General features: G+C 42.9%; 1 protein-coding gene across 1 annotated transcript in view; it reads left to right on the forward strand.

Moving 5' to 3' along the window:
* The first annotated feature begins 991 nt into the window (after window positions 1-991).
* Window positions 992-20,302, forward strand: part of tg (thyroglobulin) — a 33,799-nt gene continuing 14,488 nt past the window's right edge. The window contains exons 1-32 of the mRNA XM_050047886.1: window positions 992-1,061; window positions 3,531-3,639; window positions 3,995-4,092; window positions 4,421-4,576; window positions 4,981-5,364; window positions 5,481-5,624; window positions 5,892-6,077; window positions 6,216-6,709; window positions 6,859-7,231; window positions 7,336-7,374; window positions 7,550-7,780; window positions 9,115-9,219; window positions 9,330-9,407; window positions 10,602-10,705; window positions 11,081-11,192; window positions 11,276-11,437; window positions 11,593-11,784; window positions 12,043-12,170; window positions 12,907-13,057; window positions 13,291-13,449; window positions 13,545-13,688; window positions 13,789-13,953; window positions 14,048-14,152; window positions 15,398-15,507; window positions 16,179-16,284; window positions 16,405-16,605; window positions 17,087-17,257; window positions 17,363-17,449; window positions 18,610-18,681; window positions 19,198-19,335; window positions 19,415-19,591; window positions 19,761-19,875. Coding sequence (XP_049903843.1) covers window positions 992-1,061; window positions 3,531-3,639; window positions 3,995-4,092; window positions 4,421-4,576; window positions 4,981-5,364; window positions 5,481-5,624; window positions 5,892-6,077; window positions 6,216-6,709; window positions 6,859-7,231; window positions 7,336-7,374; window positions 7,550-7,780; window positions 9,115-9,219; window positions 9,330-9,407; window positions 10,602-10,705; window positions 11,081-11,192; window positions 11,276-11,437; window positions 11,593-11,784; window positions 12,043-12,170; window positions 12,907-13,057; window positions 13,291-13,449; window positions 13,545-13,688; window positions 13,789-13,953; window positions 14,048-14,152; window positions 15,398-15,507; window positions 16,179-16,284; window positions 16,405-16,605; window positions 17,087-17,257; window positions 17,363-17,449; window positions 18,610-18,681; window positions 19,198-19,335; window positions 19,415-19,591; window positions 19,761-19,875 — 5,066 coding nt within the window. The remainder of the gene's footprint in view (window positions 1,062-3,530; window positions 3,640-3,994; window positions 4,093-4,420; window positions 4,577-4,980; window positions 5,365-5,480; window positions 5,625-5,891; window positions 6,078-6,215; window positions 6,710-6,858; window positions 7,232-7,335; window positions 7,375-7,549; window positions 7,781-9,114; window positions 9,220-9,329; window positions 9,408-10,601; window positions 10,706-11,080; window positions 11,193-11,275; window positions 11,438-11,592; window positions 11,785-12,042; window positions 12,171-12,906; window positions 13,058-13,290; window positions 13,450-13,544; window positions 13,689-13,788; window positions 13,954-14,047; window positions 14,153-15,397; window positions 15,508-16,178; window positions 16,285-16,404; window positions 16,606-17,086; window positions 17,258-17,362; window positions 17,450-18,609; window positions 18,682-19,197; window positions 19,336-19,414; window positions 19,592-19,760; window positions 19,876-20,302) is intronic.

Consider the following 20,302-nt stretch of genomic DNA (forward strand, 5'->3'; position numbering starts at 1 on the left):
TGTGTGTCTGTGTGTGTCTGTGTCTGTGTTTCTGTGTCTATGTGTGTGTGTGTCTGTGTCTGTGTGTCTGTGTACTTGTACGTCTATCATTAAGAGAACAATGTGTGTTTAGGACCTTGGCAGTGAGGACTATTTTGGAAAATGAGGACATTATGGATCTGGGGCTGTATTCACAAACATCCTGGGAACACTCAGAGAGCTCCTAACTTAGCCTAGAAACTTTCAGTCAGGAGTCCGAGCTTAAAAGTGATTTAGGAAAGTTCTCAGAGCAACTCTGAGCAAGGAAGGGACCGAAACTTTCACCTTAAGCAAAAAACAGACTGAGGTTTTATCAATCCTTTAAGTTTAGTGCAGCTACACTGTGTGACATGGATCTAATTAATTTGGGTACAACATCAGGTTTGATGTCTGCAGACTGTACGATGACAGCGCCGACTGAATCACAGGCTACGATGTACGATGCAACAGCTTCACATACTGAGTGATGCTGCAGGGTTCTTACTTCAACTGTGGAGCACAACATAGAGGAGCACATTAATAACATTATTGTTATCATTAATAAAATGTCCAAAATAACATTATTGCTCGTGTTTGTGAGTGAATTGATGTGTGTGTGTTGAACTCTCCAAAATATGAACCTTTCTGTGATATGGGTGGAAATATATAAATGTGCTGTCGGTGTGAACATCTGATCGTCAGGTGAGAGCGCTTCAATGTGCTGGATTAGTAACAGACGTCACACTGAACACTGACCACCACTCACCTGTGTTTCAGAGATCCTCTCGTCCAATCAGAGGGCTTCATGGCCCGCTGGCCGCCTCTTGAGTGGTGGTTGAGAACTCACGGTTCCACTGAGATGGAAAGACAAGGACGAGGAAGAGGAGGAAGGAGGGATGAAGGTGTGTTGTTCTGTCGGTCCTCCTCACGGTGACTCAGCAGGTCTGCAGGTTTATAAAGACGCCGCGATGCTCAGTCTGTCACCACGGAGACAATGGCCTGGCTGCTCCGCATCGCCTGCATCCTGGTCTGCTGCCTGGAGCTGCTGCAGGGCAAAGCTTCAGGTAAACTCACCTGGGACTGTGACCGCCTGTCTGCCTGTCTGTCTGTCTGTCTGTCTTCGTCGAAGCTGTTTGATTTTGTCTCTATGTGTCAGATAAATCAGTGAATGAAACTTGGGTGTCCACTTTGAACTGTGCTGATTGTAAAGATCTTCTGTGTATGAAGCATCCATGTTTTAGAATTTGTAGCTTCTTTTCAGCACCATCCATAATTGAATCTTTGACGACTGTCATGATTTCATACAAGTCTGGACAGACATGATGTAAACTGTAACTGCAGCTTGACTTTGTGGAGTTTCACAACACACGTTGGTAATTCTAGTCAGCTGTATGTCTGTTTTTATCTTCCAGTAATTTCTTCTGTATGTACAGTAAGAACAAATTGAAACCAGAGTCAGATTGTGTGTGTGTGTGTGTGTGTGTGTTCATTCACATACTTTGCCAATAAAGCTAATTTTTGGCTCTTATTGAAAGTCAGCTCTGGATCAGAGGTGGTGTAGCAGAATATGTGCAACAGCTGAGAGCGTCAGGGGATTTAGAAACAAGTGTGAGGAAACAACATGCGTCTTTTCCTTCCTTTTTCCTCATACTTCTGTGTAAGTGTTTCCTCAACAGTGAAGTAATTCTGACACAAGACAGCTGAGAGTTGGAATTTTCTGACAGAGCAGTAAGAAACAACCCACAGGGTTTACCTTGTTTATTTATTTGTGTCATTTACAGTCTAATGAATTTGTAATGAATTTTTTAGGTGATACTTTTATTTTCAGTTCATGCGACATCAGCAGCTAAGAAGCTGAGGTCGGCATGTTTGTGACGATGTGTGATGACCACGGTTTGCTCATTAATGTCTGTTAAACTGAAGACATGATGTTTTATCCCAGAAGCTGTGTTTGTACACGCGACCATGACATCAGACAGGTCACTTCTTTATAGACACAGGGACGTAGACAGTGGTGTCACCTGTCACACAGTATACACTGTGTTTTATATGTTGGTCAAGTTACAAATCAGTGTTACAGCACAGCTGGTTTGGAAACAAGTCTGAGATGATGATTTGTGTTATTGGTTGGTGGAAGGAGGGTTTGTTTCCTTATAAATTGTTATGGTGTGCTGTTGGTGATGATTTGTTTTTTGTTTTTGGAATTCTTGTTTCTTGTGAGTGGTTTGTTTTCAAGATGTTTTTTATTGTTTATTTACTAGGGATGCACGATAATGGATATTTTGACAATATATAACAACTCATTTGGCCGATATTCAGTATATCCATATATGATAGAAGATTATGCAACTTTCTTCCCCGAATCCTGTGACTAACCTCTTTATCTGTATGTTTGGACCCCGATTTTATTTTTATACGTATTTTCATTCATGCAGGCCTACTTATGTAACACCTGGTTTGAGACCATGTATTTGTGTTTGCATTGTGTCGTACGATAATTTCATTGTCTCATAATATGCATTTATAAATAATGTTTCCTTTAGAATTTGTAAAGCCCTCAGGAAAATAATTCACAGCCTTTTGTCTTACTTTGTGGGGGTTTTGTAAAACAGAGTTAACTTAGTAGAATTCAAGTTGACTGGTTGATAATTTGCTTGTTACACTGTCAGACTATCACTATCAGCATGGAGCAGAACAGCCAACAGTTAGTAGGAAAACCGAGTGGAGCCTGTGCTGTTGCAGCTGAGCGTGCGCCATGTCCGCCACCGAAAAAGGACTAAACAGTGAGCCTTAATGTTCCTTTCATTGTCACTTACAAGCACACAGCGGTTACCTCTTCTGCTTTGTTGCTCTGGCTGTAATTAGTGCAGTTTGAGGCGACTGTGAAAGGGTTACACATATTTATTTTATCGTATGTTTATCTGTCTGTTTTTATTTTTCTCCTTTATATTCTTCATACATACTTGTATATCTTTCAGATATGTTGTTTTGCTGCCTGTGCTGTTTCATTTACCTGATGTTTTGTACATGTTGACTTAGTTGGTTAAAAAAAAAATCAGGTTGTAAAATATCGACAGAAATATCGGCTGATTCTGATATTTCATTTTGAAGCCAATATCGTCCGAAACCAGTGACATGCCAATGTTATCGTGCCTCCTCATTATTTACTAAAGTTTCTGTACGTGACATTCAGAGCATTAATTATGTATTTACTTATGTAAAGATACAGTGGAGTAATGGCATCCTGAGACTGAAGTCATGCTCCTTCTGTTGTGGAAGCGTGGCTCCTGCAGAAACACAACACTGTGGCTAACATTGTTAGCTGCTAGCCAGCAGCTCAGCCACTGTGACAAGTTGTTATCCTGTGTTGCTCTGTTTTGATGATGCAGCCAAAAAAAAGGTCAGTTTATTGACAACAGTAAAACCTGATGATTTCATCATCAGCCTTTAGAGAGCACGCCAAGCTGATCGTTTAATTATTTAAAATGATTTATTATTTGCTGATGATGTCGTTGTTTCTTATTGTTGTCCAGAGTACCAGCTGGAGTCAGAAACCCTGAGCAGATGTGAGTTGCTAAGGGGCGGGGCTGTTGCCAAGCAACAAGGTGACGTCCCTCACTGCACACACGATGGCAGGTTCAGGTAAATATCTGCAGCACATAATTGTGTTTCTGTGTCTGTATCTGTGTTAAAGAATGCAACAAAATGAAATAGAAAATACAGAGAACATAAAATAACATTAAATCATTTAAACGTGTCGGCTCCACGCTGGCGCCATCTTTAGTTTCACAGTGTTAACAAATAGACCTTATGTGCTGCTTTGGCTTGAATTATGTCTAACAGTTAAGTTATGACTAATTTAAAAAAACATGATGGAGTGGAGTGTGTGTTTTTATTGTGTTTTAAACATCAGTCTTCCGTCCAGTTATTTCCAGAACTGTTTGCTGGAGTTATAACAAGGGTGTGTGTGTGTGTGTGTGTGTGTGTGTGTGTCTAGACCTGTGCAGTGCAGTGGGCGGGGTAACGAGTGTTGGTGTGTTGACGCTGAAGGTCAGGAGGTCATCGGGACTCGAACCAACAGCTCTGCGCCTCACTGTGAGAAACACAACAGCACCTTAACACATGCTAAATGATCAGGGATGTTACAGATCAGATGTTGTAAAATCAGTCATAGTGCTTTCCCTGATAATGACAGTCTGAGTCTATGTCAGCCTGCATTTACCTTAAATTTAAAGTTATATTATGAAGACCAGAATTTAGAATTTTAATTACTGACAAATCTGTTCATCCACTGAAGCAGTGCAGAGTCTGTCCCTGCCTCTTTAGAGCTTACGCCACATCCACGGCAGTCACAGTCTTGCTCTAAGTGTACTTAGGTGACGGGTCTATCTTTCTGTCTGTCTGTCTGTCTGTCTGTCTGCAGGTCCGTCTCCCTGCCAGCTGCAGTCAGTCCTGCAGTGTTCTCCTTCAGGTCTCTTTGAGTCAGTTCAGTGTGACTCCAGCAGGGGGCAGTGTTGGTGTGTGGATCAGGACGGCATGGAGCTCTACGGGACCAGACAGGCCGGGACACCTCAACGCTGTACGTACAGATACTACTGATAGTCATACTGATCCTGCTGATGACACTGACAACACTACTGGTGATATTATACACCAGGGCTTTTACGTTAAAGTACAAAGAGGTCCAGTTACTCAAATTTCCTCCCAGCAAAGGTCCGAACCTCATAATGTCTAACTGCTAATAGCCTGTGTCTACGAAATAAAATCAGCACCGCACATTTCCTTATCATTTCAACAGCATTTATTTTCAGTTTTCAAAGTGGTGAACTTTGAACATGGAAAACAAATAGTGCAAGAAGAAGAGAACAGGACCACATTTCTACTGTGACGTGTTCAGGTCGTGTTTACAAACAGGAAGTGACAAATCTTTCGTAGTATGTCTTTAAGGATTTGTATATAATGTGTTTGACCTTTGACCTGCAGGTCCCGGCAGCTGTGAAGTGAGGACCAGGCGTCTCCTGCACGGCTCCGGGTCTCAGTCTCCTCCTCAGTGTGACACAGACGGCAGCTTCCTCCCTGTTCAGTGTAAATTCATCAACATGACTGACAGGAAGGAGCTGGACCTCCTGCACGCCTTCAACAGGTACCTCACCTGTCTGTCTGTCTGTCTGTCTGCACGCCTTCAACAGGTAACTCACCTGTCTGTCTATATCTCTGTGTGTATTTCAGTGTGTATCTCTGTACATGTGTGTCGTTTCAGGTTCCCAGAGGCCTTTGAGACGTTCAGTAGTTTCAGGAAGTTTTTCCCGGCAGTTTCTTCCTTCTGCTTCTGTTCAGACAGCAGAGGCAGAGAGCTGGAGAACACAGGTACGTACACACACACCCTCCTACACACACACACACACACACACACACACACACACGATGATGATGATGATGATGATGATGGGGGATCATGATAAAGGCGTGCACTTCCTGTCCAGGTGTGGAGCTCCTCCTGTCTGAGGTGTACGACTCGGCGTTCTCCGGTCTTCAGTCCGGTCGCTCCTTCTCTCAGACCAACATCTACAGAGTCCTGCAGAGGAGGATGCTGGGAGTTCGCCTCGCCCTCACCGGACACTTCAGATGTGAGCTGTGTTCATTTCAACTGGTTTCAGTCTTCTAAAACCTTCAAAGCTGGTTCCATGTTTCTAGCCTGAATAGATGGATGATGGTGTGAACTGAATCACACTGGTTTAAGATGCTGCTGAGTCCTGCTTCAAAGTGCGTTTCATCGGATGTAAACTGGTTTAAACTGCCTCAGAGTGTTAAGATGTCCATTTTATAAAAGATATTTATAAGAGGAAACATCTGGACCAGGAGACACTGGTTTAAACAGATTACGTCTCCCTCAGGTCCCTCCGCCTGTGAGGAGGAGCAGAGGGCAGCGATGGAGACGTCCAGTGTTCATGTCCCGTCCTGTGAGACCGGAGGATCCTTCACCTCCAGACAGTGTCAGCAGGGTGGGCAGTGCTGGTGTGTCGACCCCACAGGGAGGGAGCTTCCTGGGACACGTCAGCACGGAGACTCACTGGTCTGTGGTGCGTTTACTGGAACTGTAGACAGAAACACATTTTGTGAAGGGTTAGACACCAGCTACAAAATCTGATAATGAAAATGACTAAAATAAAATTTTTCCTCTCCTCCTCCTCCTGCTCCTCCTCCTCCTCCTCCTCCAGGTTCAGGTCCTACTGACTGTCTCTCTCAGCGTCGTCTAGCTCTGTCCCGGCTCTTCTCCGGTCCCGTTGAACCTCCTTTCAAGGCCTCCACTGCCAGATCCTCTGCCTCCTGTCTCCCCCTCCTCCGGCCTCTCAGGGAGCTCCTGCCGGTGGAGACGGACCCCACCTCCTTCTTCACTCACCTGGTCGAAGTCCTCCACGGTCTCTTCCCCTCAGTGGGCGGGGCTCTGCAAGCTCTAGCTCGCTCCTCCCCTCAGCGCTTCCAAGAGAACCTGTTTGGAGGGAAGTTCCTGAAAAGCGCCGCCTCCTTTAACTTCAGCGGGGCAGTGGGAGCACGGGGAGCCCTCGGTCTGGACCGCCTCTCCTCTCAGAGCGTCGCCATCAGCCTCCAGAACAACAAGGACCTGGTCCTGTCCATCAGCAGAGCTTTGGAGGACCCTGCCTTCCTCTCTGCCCTCCAGCACACCCTGAGGAGCAGCAGCAGCTCTCACTCTGCCTCTCTGCAACAGGTCAGACATAACACATCCTCAAACACTTCATTACGCTGACGCCGAAAATACATCGGACATGGGCACGGCGTGACATGTCAGCTGTGGCATGCCCACAGCAGACCGTGACCATGCTTCATCTTGTTGTTTTCCAGGTTCTGACTCCTCTGCTGCGCTCCTGCTACGAGGACGCAGCGGCCATCTTTGTCCCCAACTGCACGCCTAGTGGTGGTTTCCAGGAGGTTCAGTGTCGAGGTGAAGAGTGCTGGTGTGTGGACACTCAGGGTCAAGAGGTCGCAGGGTCGCGTACTGCCAATGGTCGACCTCGGTGTCCATCCCACTGTGAGAGAGAGCGAGCACTGGCACTGAAGGTGAAAGGCAGCTTGGCGGCCGGTGCTGAGATCCACGTCCCAGCGTGCTCTGAGGACGGTGACTTTCTGCCACTGCAGTGTGTCGGGTCACGCTGCTTCTGTGTGGACGCTGAGGGAAAAACAATGACTGCTGGGTCGACAGGTGGCGCCGTCACATGTAAGATATCAGACGTGCCGCAGATTTTACATGTAGTTATGTTTTTAAAAGTTTTGAAACTACCTGAGAGAGCATCTGTTGATGTTCTGTCTGTTGTGTTTCAGGTCCAAAGAGAACAACACAGAAGCTTCAGTCCTCTGCAGGTCAGATTAAACTTATAAATCCAACACTCGACACTTCTGTGACTCTTCTTACAGACCATGCTGCACGCAGAGTCTCTGAGAAGTTTCTATATTTTACAGATCCATTGGGATTATTTATTTTGTTATAGTATGATAAAAAATAAATATAATAAAACACCTTAACATTAACTTGCAGGTCCGTGCTCTCAGGCGTTGGATGAGGTCACAGCTTTCAGACAGGAAGTGAAGAGCCTCATCGCTCTCTCTAACTCCACCCACTTCCCTCTGGGATACGGTTTTCTATTGGCCGAAGGTCTGCGTCTGACCCCGGAGGAGCTCCAGATCAGCCAATCAGAGGAGGAGCTGCAGATCTCTGATAGGCTGCTGAGCCGCTCCAAAGCTTCTCTGCGATTGGCTGCTTTCTCCAGTGAGTGAAGTGTGGATGTTAAGATGAACGACACCAGCCAATGAAAATCCAGATTTTAACCTTGTTAACACGTCCACATTGTGTTTTTTACATGACATATCCCGAGTAGAACAAGCAGTCAGCACCAGAGCTGTGAACCAATGACAGTGTCACAAACGCAGATTCAGACAGTCGGGGTTTGTTATGTCACAAACCTGAGGAACCAATCAGGCAGGGTGGGGCTTTCCATATCATTAGCATAATGCTACAGTAGGGTTGCAATGGTATACCATGATATTAAAATTGACAGTTATCGTACCGTGTACATTTCTTTATGTACGATATTGAACAGAAAAGCAGCTGGACAGAAAACATCTATTTTCATTATTTCCAAAAGGGAAACTTTTAACACAAACTTCCATCAACAAAATGGTTTCAAGTTTCAGTTGTAGTAATGAAACAGTTGTTAAACCAAAAATAACCCCTCTGGTTTCATTCTTTTGAGGGTCATTCTGACTTATAATAATATCAGTTCTTTAATACCATGACACCATGAAACTGCAATATATTCTGAGACAGTTACTGAACTGTAAAAATCTCAAACTGTTGCAACCCTATAGAAAAACGAGGGGCATCAGAGGAGAGGCAGGAGTAGCTGCAAATCTGTATTTTGCAAGTTAAGTTTCAGGTTTGCTTAAACTTGTCAGAGCTGTAGATCATGAACAAAGAGTATCTAACATTAGCAACACATTATTATCTGTTTTGATAAAGATGGGCGGGGCTAATTTGCGTATAGATCCGGGCATACTAAATGAGGCTCTGTATACATGGGATCATATTCCCATTTGATCATTTCCAGCCTTTAAATGATTTCTTTCCTTCCACACAGTCACTGGTTTAAGTTAGCTTGTATTATCAATCTGGTTTCTTGTGATAAATGATCTCTTCACCTCGAGAAACTTACCTTTTGTTTTTTCTCAAGAATCGACCTTAATTAACTCGTTATCATGAGAGAACAAGCTGTGTTATCTCATGATGAGAAAATAATTAACTGATGATCTTGAGCTAATGGCAGGGTTAGAAAGGATTTTTTTACATCTGTCACTGTGGCTGCTGGATTCCAAAATCTGCCGGCCACTCAATAGATTACTGGTTGCTGATTTCCATGTCAGATAATGACATAAAAAATAGGTACATTTCATGCACGACTGTCCTGCTTCCATCATATTTTCACATCCTGTGCCATAAAACATTTTCTTAACTGTACTGAGGATTTTCTCCTCTTTATGTGGGTATGAACTTCCTGTGGACTTGCCTGCAACGCTCACTCCCATCTCCTGTTCTCTGTTTTGCAGCTGTCCAGATGTTCCTGCCTCCTCAGCGTCGTTCATACCAGCCGTTCACCCCACAGTGTGACGCTGACGGACACTGGCTGCACACACAGTGTTACCACAGCACAGGTCACACACACACTTATAACACACATGCAGACGAGTTATTGTGTGGTTTTCTTATACATTTACAGTGTTGGTTCATCACTCTGTGTGTGTGTGTGTGTGTGTGTGTTCAGGTCAGTGTTGGTGTGTCGATGAAGATGGAGAGTACATCCCTGACTCTCTGACGAGCCGCTCACTCCACCTGCCCAAATGTGAGACAACACACACACATTTTAAAGACTGTGTTTGAATTACACAGATGCACATGATTCATATGTTAACAGAGGTTATAAACATTCTTCAGCACTGATGTGTAAAGGAAGCTTCTCCTGCTCCTCACAGTCAGACTTCCTGTTCCTGGATCAGTTTATCAGATGAAACTTAATGTTCTGATCCAAAAACAGAAACACAGCGTCTCTGTGATTAAAATGAAACTCAGATATATCTTCTTCCTCTGTGCCACAGAGCTCAGATGTTGTTTAAAAACACATCAGTGAGTCATACTGTGTCACTGGGTGACATGTTCCTTCATTACCATGAACACACACTCTGTAGTGTATTTCGGCTCAGTCCCACGTAGGGCTCTGGGATGTGAGTAAATATGTTACCATGATAATTATCTAAAAAAGTCATTATTTCTTTCAAGTTTAAAGGTTAATTTTTTTGCTCCTGAATGAAAGTTGGAGATTATTGATATTTGTGATTTAAACTTAATGAAGGACTGATGATGATCAATGATCAGTATAATAGTTATTTAATGTCAGAACATGATAAACAGCAGAACACTTCACAAATCTGACGTAGATTCAAAACAGTTATAATTAATATAATGTCAATAAATAAAGCAATAAATTAGACAAAGAAATCTTAAATCTGTCCGGAGCACGCCAGACGGTTTAAAACATTTTGTTGTTTTAGTCGATAATGGAAACAAAAGAATTTGACAAAAAATTTCAGCTGTGGTCAGTGTTTTCTACTACTACTACTTATTCTGTTTCATGACGGTTGGCAAATGACGTTTAAGGTGCATTACTGCCCCCCATGGTTGTATGGGTGGTTTAAATAAATGGCGGATATATTGAACACTAATTACAGCACTAATAGGAAAATTATATTTAGATAATAATTGTTATTGTTTTATTACCCTGCCCTCGTCTCACATACACCGTCCTGCTGCCACAAGTACTCACCATAGCACCAAATGTGGATTAATCCACCGCTGAAAATAGTCCCAGTCAGAGTCTCCATTTCCTGTTTGTTTGATTCAAAACTACAGTGAGCAGCTGTGTTAGAAATTACTGATGAAACTATATATTTGTGAGAAGTGTTGAATTATCCTTACATAGTGTGTGTGTGTGTGTGTGTGTGTGTGTGTGTGTGTGTGTGTGTGTGTGTGTGTTTTGTAGGTCTGACTCGCTGTCAGAGAGCTCAGGCTCACTCTCAGCTCTCTGGTTGGATGAAAGGATCTGACCTCACCACCACTTCACCATACGACCCGAAGTGTGACGAGGTAGGAACCTTTCTGACAAGACAGAAGTCAGAAATACATTTTAATAATTTCCTTTTTTCAGTCTTGAATGTTAGTGATTTCTTTTTAACTTCAAATGTATTTTAATTTTGAGTAACGTGACAATCTTAGTTTTTAAATTGTAATCATTGTTTCTTACATTATCTTTATCCTTGCTGATAATCCTGTTTCATTCTACTGACTTTTTTGTTTATTGTTTGATTGTTGTAATTTTTTGTTCTGCAAAATTGTATTTATTGTTGCATCACTATTATTATTTTCTGTGTTGTTTTAATTTTGCCATGTGAAGAACTTTGGGCTGCATGTTTTGTTGCATAGATGAATAAAGCTGAAGAATAGAAAACACTTGTGTTTCAGGACGGTGGTTTTTCAGTGCTGCAGACAGGAGGCGCTGCAGGCTGGTGTGTGAACCCTACAACTGGAGAGACAATACAGATGGCCAAACTGAGCGCCGCTGGACAGCTGACATGTACGTATACACACACACCTGTTAGTGATGTGCTCACTGTCACACTTCAGTCTGTAAACTGATAAACTGTGTGGTGTGTTCAGGTCCCAGCTGGTGTGAGCTGCAGGGTTCCCAGTGTCGCCCCGACAGCTCCTTCATCCCACTGCAGTGTGATGCCACTTCCTGTTGGTGTGTCTCTGAGGATGGGCAGGAAGTGGGCGGGACCAGAACACTTCGACAGACAGGACAAACACCATCATGTGACCGTACGTGAAAACACGCCCCCTCTTAAAGTCATTAATATCAGGTTTACTACTTACTTTTCTGATTCACTTCAATACGTCAGTTTGATCTCGTGGACGTTTGAGGAGCCTCAGTTCAGAGGAGGCTGCAGCTGATTGGTTGTTGTTCTCCTCTCCAGGCCCTCTCTGTCCTGACTCCGCTGTTACCCACGGTGCAATGGTGTGCCGCCCGGCAGCTGATGGTCAGCAGAGCTGCGACCTCGTCTGTCACCGTGGTTACCAGAACTCACTTCCTGTCAGCAGCTTCCTGTGCGAGACTGAGAGTCAGCAATGGGTCGGAGACAATAAACCTCTGAGTGGAGCCTGTCAGAGTAAGAGCTGATCTTTAAAGGACCATGCCGCTGTTTGTAAAGTCCACTGATCACATCGTTACTGATCATTTTATAAATCATCAGTCAGGTTTTAGATTGATTTAGTTTTTATTAAATTTTAAATGTTAAAATACTTTTGATAAACGAGAAATGAAATGTTGTCAATATTCTTTGATCTACTGTCTGCTCCACATAGCACAGCACATTCTTTCTTTTTACATAAACTGTTTCACTTTGTGTGTGTGTGTGTGTGTGTAGTCTCTCAGCCTCTACATTCGGTGTCGACCTCTCAGCTCTGGTCGTTGTCGTCGTCCTGCTCTCAGATCAGCAGTTTACAGTCTCTGTTGTTCAACAGGATGACCAGCAGGGGGCTCTGCTCTGCACAGGTGAGCTCACCTGAACTCCACCTTCCACTAAAAAACCTGATACTGAAGACTGCTGCACTGCTCTGTGTTTATACACTGAGTTTATACACCATGTTAATAGAACATACACCAAACTGTGAGGGCCCGATTTCAAAAGAAGAAAATGGAAGAAAAGTTTTGCATGTTAGAAATTAAATTATAGAAAGTCAGAATTCAGGTGCTGAATGATGTGGTCGTCCAAAATCTGACTTAACATTTTGTAGTTTTATGAAACCAAAATTATCATGTAGTTTTTTTCTTTTATTTGTTGAAAGGGGCCTCTATTATATTGCATTGAGAATTTTTAATATTCTAATTATGATCATGATCATTCACAGGTGATTTATTTATTTAAATACATTTAGAATTTGAAATGTTTTTCAATAACCAACATGATTTAATAATGAATGAACAAACATTAACACATTAGGAAGCTCTCACAACTCCACCGAGGCTGCTCTCAATTTATTTTAGAATAAAAAATTATTGTGTATTTTTAATTTGCATTTGGATCTGCATCACAATGCAGAGCATCATGGGATACGTCTGAGTGCAGTTTAGTCAGGAGAGACTTGTTCTGAGAGAGAAGAATATTTATTTACATGTGCACATGAGAAATGCCAATCTTTGGTCTGAACTGGACGAGGTTAAAGTTAAAGTCCATAAAATGTTCACAGGAAAAAACATAAATGTGTGCCTGTGTTATTTGTGTCTGTAGCTTCCCACGTCCGGTCGCTCGGTATCAGTGTGTGACGACTCATCTGTGCGTCTGCAGTGTGACGGCAACGACATGTTGATATTAACCATCAGATGGACCGCCGGCCTGTCTGACCTCCCGACCTCTGACCTCCCTGACCTCCACGATATCGGTGAGCAGACACAAGCAGCAGTGAAACATGAGGCAGCAACTGTCCACCACACTCCGTTTAAAAAGGCTTAATACAGTCAGTTAAACTTGTGAATGCTTCACAAGTAGAAAACAGGTTTTTATTTTCATCATTACAGAAGTTTTGATTTTTAAAAAAACATTTATTTATTTGTTGACATGTTTTGTTTTTTAAATGTAACATGGTTTTATGTTGTTTGTCTTTTTAAATCTCAGGCCTGTTTCTAAGTGAGTCCAGACTTCTGGAGGGCGTTCAGAGCCTTCTGGATAATATCCGATCCATGCTGACATCAGACCCCAAGCTGGTTTCCATGACAACACCAAGCTTCGGCTGTTCCCATGGTTACCACCTCGACAGTGACGGTGAAGGCTGCGGTGAGTCAGTTCATGCTGTTCGTTCGTCGCAGTTGACAGTCAGATCTGATCGGTGTGAACGGCGATTTAGTTTCTCTCCGTCTCTGTTTTCGCAGTCATATGTCCGTCTGGGAGTTTCTCCAGGGAGGGGGCGTGTCTTCTCTGTCCTCAGGGGACCTATCAGGATGAAGAGGGGCGGGACTTCTGCAACAGGTGTCCAAGAGGCTCCTCAGCTGCTGGAGCTTCATCTGTCAATCAATGTGAGCCCTCAGTACGAACATGACGTGAACTGAAGCCAGTGAACTGCAGGTGTAGGAATATGAGTGTGTGTTTACCTCTGTGTGTGTGTGTGTGTGTCAGGTGTGACAGAGTGTCAGAGGCGGGGCCTGCGATGTTCAGAACAAGGTGACTTCCTGTCAGCGCAGCCTGACTTCCTGTCCGGCAGGTGGAGGTGTTTCAACAGTGAGGGGGCGGAGCTTGAGTGGACCAGCAGTGAAAAGCCTCTGACTGATGACGAGTGCTCAGGTGAAATCTCAGCAGCCAATCAGAGAGCAGTTTACATTTATCTGTGTCTTAACTGTGACGTACTTTGTAATCTGTGTGTTTGTGTGTTTTGCAGTTCTCAGCAGGTTTCAGGCTGTTCCTGGATCAGATCTGATTGTCGGAGCTGAAGACGCTGAAGTCCTGCAAACAACAACCTCTGACCTCACATCCTGTGTCCAAGGTGGCACACACACACACACACACACACACACACACACACACAAGCTAAATAATTTATTACTGCACATCAGTATCGTCAAATATTCGTCTTGTTGACTGTCATTGGCCTGTCAGCAAATAAGATGACTTTCACTGATGGCGGTGGCTGAAGTTTTTCTGTTGTGTCACATCAGTTAAGTTCAGCTAAAAAGCCGAGCTCAAAGCTAACGGTGTCCCGTCGTCCTGGGGACTATAGAAAACAGAGGGTCAAACAGAGCTCTTCCACAGGACGCTGTCAGGATGAAAGGATGCAGTAAACTCACTATCGTCGTGTCAGGAGGACACACCCTACTGTCTCCCTGATAATACTTTATTGTGAGCTACAAGTCTGTGTTGACGTCAGCAGGAGGAGAGCTAGTTAACGTTAGCTTTTAGCAGCTGGTGGCCGGAACTAACTGCTGATGGGGGTTGCATTGAGTTATATCATGATGCATTCAAGCTCTGTTCAGTTAAAATGAGTCCTGGGATAACGTCCTCATGATGCGTTCAATGTAATCTTCACAGATATATAAAACAGATACTAGAGAGGGAATTGTGATATATATAGTAAAAAGGCGGGGTTTTTTTTAAGAGTTTCATAAATCAGTACGTTTCCAGTCACAGTGACGTGGAGCTGCAGTTCCAGCTCAACAAGGACATTTAACTGGACTCCTGTCCTTGTCCCAGTATACAAGCACAGGAGGGGAATCCATCTATTGAATTGGCTTCTTCTTCTCTTACACATTTAATGCTATTGGACTTCTGGGTCAAAGCCCGGGGCGGAAACTGTGGAGCATGCTCAGAGCGCCTCGGCCAGTTTGGGTCTGATTGACTGTATACATGCAAGAGTCACATGATCTGGGTGTGTTAGTCCCACTGTGACAAATTCACTGCAGGACCATTTCACTCACACTGACATGTTTACAGGGATTTTAAAGGTCCAGTACATCAGTTTTTTCTAATGTCATGTAAACAGACTGAGTGTGTATGATTGAATTTATTCAGAGGTAGAGTTATGAAGAACTGTTGTTCTGATGAGTTTAGTTTAGATTTCCCTGTTTCCCTGCCACTAAAGAGGGAATAAATAACAATCAAAACATCTGTATCTACCAAATTGTTGTTTCAAACATTGATATCGGTCCAGAATTTCACAATCAGTGCTTCCTTAGTTTTTATCTTCTGTATTTGTGCGCATGTGTTGACTGTGTGTCTTCTGTCTTTCTCTCAGCGTGTGCAGTGGAGCCGTCCTGCCACCATGTGGCGCTGTTCAACAAACAGACTCAGTGTGAACTGTACAGCACGCACACATTGAACACACGCTGCAACACCTCCCAGCAGGTATATACACACACACACACACACACACACACAAAGCTTTCCCAGTAATAAACTGACATGAACTAAATTGACAAAAACTAAAGGAGAGAAGTCAACTACGACTCCCAGGGTGCACTTCACCAACAAACATCTAATCACAGAGCCTCACATTCTGACGTCAGCTGTAGTTGAAGATTACAGTTTTTGAAACCTGATGAAAACACGCAGCTGTTTAAAGGTCTGATTCTGGATCAGTTCTTCACCACAGCAACAGCAGCTGAGGCTCATGGGTAATGTAGTATTTAGAGCAGTCCACCAAACTGACAGAAAGAAAGTCTGATGTGTCACAAACAATTAATTATATTAATTGTAATTATAATGATTTATACATTAAATAATTCAAACAGATGGTCAGAACATAAACACACACTCTGACTGTGTTTCCCTGTGAAGGAGCTTTTATATCATCAGAAAGTTTTTTAATACTTCAGGAATCAGCAGATTCTCAGGCTTTATAACATCATTCAGTAAAATAATAATCAGTTAGAAGTCTGAAATAATGTGTGTTTTTATCATGAATGATTCCTTAAGTCCTTTTTTAACACTATGTTTTATCATAATTTATTATAATTACAGTAAATCATTTTCTACAGTCGTACTGATAAATGTTGATTTTTTTTTTATTCTTTCAGACCAGTGGGTTTCTGGGTAATCCTCAGGCCGAGCTCTTTGATTGGCTGAGCTGCTTTCTTAAAGTGAGGGGCGGGGCTTCAGATCTACTGGTCATCAGGAAGAAAGGTACTGTAACCACGGCAACTAGATGACTGACATCAACAAATATAAAAAACACACTCAGACGTTACTGTAACTGTTCATTCACACTGTCTGTGTGTGTGTGTGTGTGTGTGTGTGTTTCAGGTGCGGAGTTTTCCACTCGGCAGCAGCAGCAGAGTTTTGAGAGGATGAGGATGATGAAGGCAGTCTCAGGTGTGTTCAGGACTCAGGTGTTCTCCTCCAGACGGATGTCTCTCTCTGACGCTCATCGTTTCTGTCAGGACGCCTGCAGCCGTGACGCCTGCTGCGACGGATTCATCCTCAACCAGAACGTCCTGAATGGAGGTGCGTTACCATGGAGACACTTGACTAAAGTCATAAATGAATGAATGAATGAGTGAGATAACAAATCAATGAGATAAAGAATGAGTAAAGTTGTTAGTGAGCTCATGATTGGAGAAATGATTAAGTGAATAAACGACTGAATTAGTGATTGAATTAATTTGTGAGTACACAAAGGACGTGAATGAGTTAAATTAATAAATGAATGAGTGAATAAACAGATTCAGTGGATGAATAAATTATGTTGTATTCATAAATCTATAAATGTATAAATCAATTAATTGAGTGAAAGAAAGCGACTGAACAAATGAATGAATGAAGGGATTAAAAAGTTAAAATGTGAACTGATTAATGTGTGAATGAACAAATAGAGTGAATTAATTAAATATGAATATTTGAATGAATGAGTTCATAAGTCAATGTATCAAACAGTTATTAAATGATTTGAATGAATGGATGAACTGTCTGCGTCTCGCCCCCTCAGGCTCTCTGCTCTGTGGTTGGCTGAGGGCTCCGTCAGTCTTGATGTGTGGGGACCAGGACTGGGATGTGATTGGACAGGGAAAAGCCAGTCGTATCTGTGGGGCGGGGCTAATTTACAACGAGCAGCAGAGGAGCTTCGTGTTCGACTTTGGAGGACAAAAGTTCACCATCAGTAAGAAACAGAAACTAAATGACTGGAAACAACAACTGATGTCGTCAGTCAGAAAAGTTAAAAAAAAACAAAACTTCTGTTTCCTGTTTGTGTTTTTTCTTCCAGCTGATTCGTCTCTGCCAGCCGACAGTAAGAACAAAAAAGACTACCAGGCCTCCATCATCAGTTTCCAGGCCCTCTACCTGAACACTGGTACCCAGAAACATTTTAATATCTTATCCCATTATTCCTCCTCGCCATTCTTTATAAAAGGTACGATCGCAGAATGGCCACAGTCGGTAGTTTAGGTAGTAACAATGCAGAATCTACATCTGTGTAAAAGGGACAGCTGGCAGGACGGGACCATAGACGGGACGGGCATGTTATATGTGTGACCCACCTCCCGGAGATTTAAAAAGCAGCTGATAGCAGTTAGCAGCTAACTCAAAAAAGAACAACAGCTGAAAAAGTTGGGAAAACAATGAGATCCTGGTAGTGCTGGGCGATATGGAAAAAATCACACATGATATTTATAGAGTTTTGATAAATAATCATCAGTAATGTGAATGAGGGGGTAAAGGCCAATAACAGAGCAGCTACAACAGTCTGGTAAGTTCAGAAAATGACATCACTTCAGAGAAATACAGCTTTTAAAACCAGGGAAAAAATCAACACTTCAGATATTCATTTTCATATTTTCATTCATTAATGCTGACACATATGTTAAATGTCACACTTGATGCTGTTGTGTTAAACGTTACACCTGTCACACCTCTTGTGCGTTCACGATGCCAGCAAGCTGTCTGAAATGTCACACTGGGGCGTCATGATGCTGTATGAAAACACAAAGGCAGCTTACTGAAGGGACTTCATAGCCGCCCCATCACGTGGTGTCTGTGTAAAAAGGCTTCGTCATTTTGTAACGTTCTAAAGCTGCTTTGTAGAAAGTTAGCAAAGAGTAGTGACAATGAAAGTCTTCTACCTGTCAGGAGCTCTACACTCACATACTGAAGGAAAAGGTCCTGCTCCAATTATTCAGTAAGAACACATCATATCTTTTGGTTACGTAACCTGTGGTTGAAGCCAGACAACGTGATTTAAAGCAGGTTAAACACTGCTGACATTTCCTCTTATATTCAATCAGTATTTATAAAGACTAATAACAGTCATTTCTCTACCACGTGTGTCACACATTGTCCCAAAAAATCACGTCTGCCGTCCTCTAACACGACACAAACAAAGCGTTGAAAGTTAAAGGTCGCCCGTTCCTGCGCTCACAGAGATCAGACAGCTACAAGATAATGACATGAGTGTGAGCAGTGTTTCTATCTCAGTGCTGTTTGTTCCTTACTGTTGTTGTTGTTGTTTGTCAGATGCTGAGTCAGCAGCTGGTGGTTCTGGTTCTTCTTCCTGTGCAGCAGCAGAAGTCGGTCCTCCTCTGGATGGTTCGTTTCACCCCTGAACTCACAGCTGCTCCTCTGTGTGCAGTTTGTTCACACAGTCAACAGATTCTGTCACTTCATTAGTGTGGATGCTTCAGCAGCAGATGTTCTTATTGTTTTATGAAGAGGCACCTCTGCTGGGACGTTAAAGTGTGATTGTATATATGGAAGAACTAAAATGATGAGTTGGTTTTCTGTATTACCTTTTTTTAAAGCATAAATGAGTCCAGCTTCTTAAATGAGAACTTCAAAAGCTGAAAATCTTCTGGTTCCAGCTTCTGATTTCTGAATGTTTTTGTTTGTTTGTTTGTTTGTTTGTTTGTTTATTATGGTAACCTGAATAATTTTGTGTGTTGTAACGTTGGTTGAAGAAAAAAAGACAAAAGTAGTTTGAGAAGTACCTCAACATTGTACTAAACTACAGTACTTGAGTAAATGTACTTAGTTACATTCCACCACTAGTTGCAGCTCTGATACAGAGGTGACTCAGATGTTGACTGTGTGTATTTGTGTGTCCAGCGTCGGTGCAGCTGAAGTTTGAGTCTCTGTCAGAAGACGACGTCCTTGTGGATCCTCAGAGAAAACTCCCCACGCTCTCCTTCTGGCTCAACAAGAAGAACTACGACTCCCAGCAGGCACTGCTCTGGTGTCTCACACGTACGTTACATGGAGACCTCAGAGTGTTTTCTTCCAGATGTGATCAAAATGAAAGAATGTTGTTATAAATGTGTTTCAGGCTGTGATGCGGAGCAGCAGTGCTCCATCGCTGACGTCAGAGACGCCGATGCTGCAGGTTTCTTCAGCTGCTCGTTGTATTCGGACAGCAGAGTCTGTGGAGCCTACGACAAACCTCTGAGACAACCCTGCCGCCCCCTGCTGGACAGAACGCCCAAGAACACCTACAGCAAGAAGGGTAAACAAAACTGTCTCTGCTGCTGCTGCTGCTGCTGCTAATGGTCGCTTATGTTCAGGTTTAGATGAGACCCTAGATGAGCTGTGTAGTGTGAACGAGGCATAAGAGGAGTTACAACTGGAGGCTGATGTAGTTTTACATCTGTGTGTGTGTGTGTGTGTGTTTTCAGTGGATCTGTCTGGACCGGTGAAAAGTTTCTATGAGAGAGTTTCCTTCCAGAAGATGGTTTCTTACTCTGTTCGCAGCCGAGTCAGTCTGAGAGAAAACACGCCGCTGTCTGACGGGTAACACACACACACACACACACAGACACACACACTTTCAGATTTTACCGAGTCATAACTTCTAATCTTATTGTTGAAAATTATGTTTTCATATAAGGATAAACCTTCATAATGGGCTGAGAAACTTTTCTTAACTCCTATAAAACTTTTTTTACAACCCATCTGGATAATTTTAAAATGCTTCGTCATAGAGTTTAAAACAAACTTTATTTATATCAGACTTTTAGTAGACTCACAAGTCAGTCTTTAGACACTTTGCTTAACTAAAGACTGATGACTTTCTCCCTGATTTTGTGTTTAGATGGGCGGATACAATTTCAGAGTTTAAAAAAACTCCCTACGTTGCAGAACCAATAGTAAATCTGCAGGGCGGTCCTTCGGTGGCTCGCTGAACTCTTGTGCTTGTAAACATAGTCCCACTAGAAAC

This window comes from Epinephelus moara, chromosome 6 (genome assembly GCF_006386435.1).
Source record: "Epinephelus moara isolate mb chromosome 6, YSFRI_EMoa_1.0, whole genome shotgun sequence".
NCBI classification, from domain to species: domain Eukaryota; kingdom Metazoa; phylum Chordata; class Actinopteri; order Perciformes; family Serranidae; genus Epinephelus; species Epinephelus moara.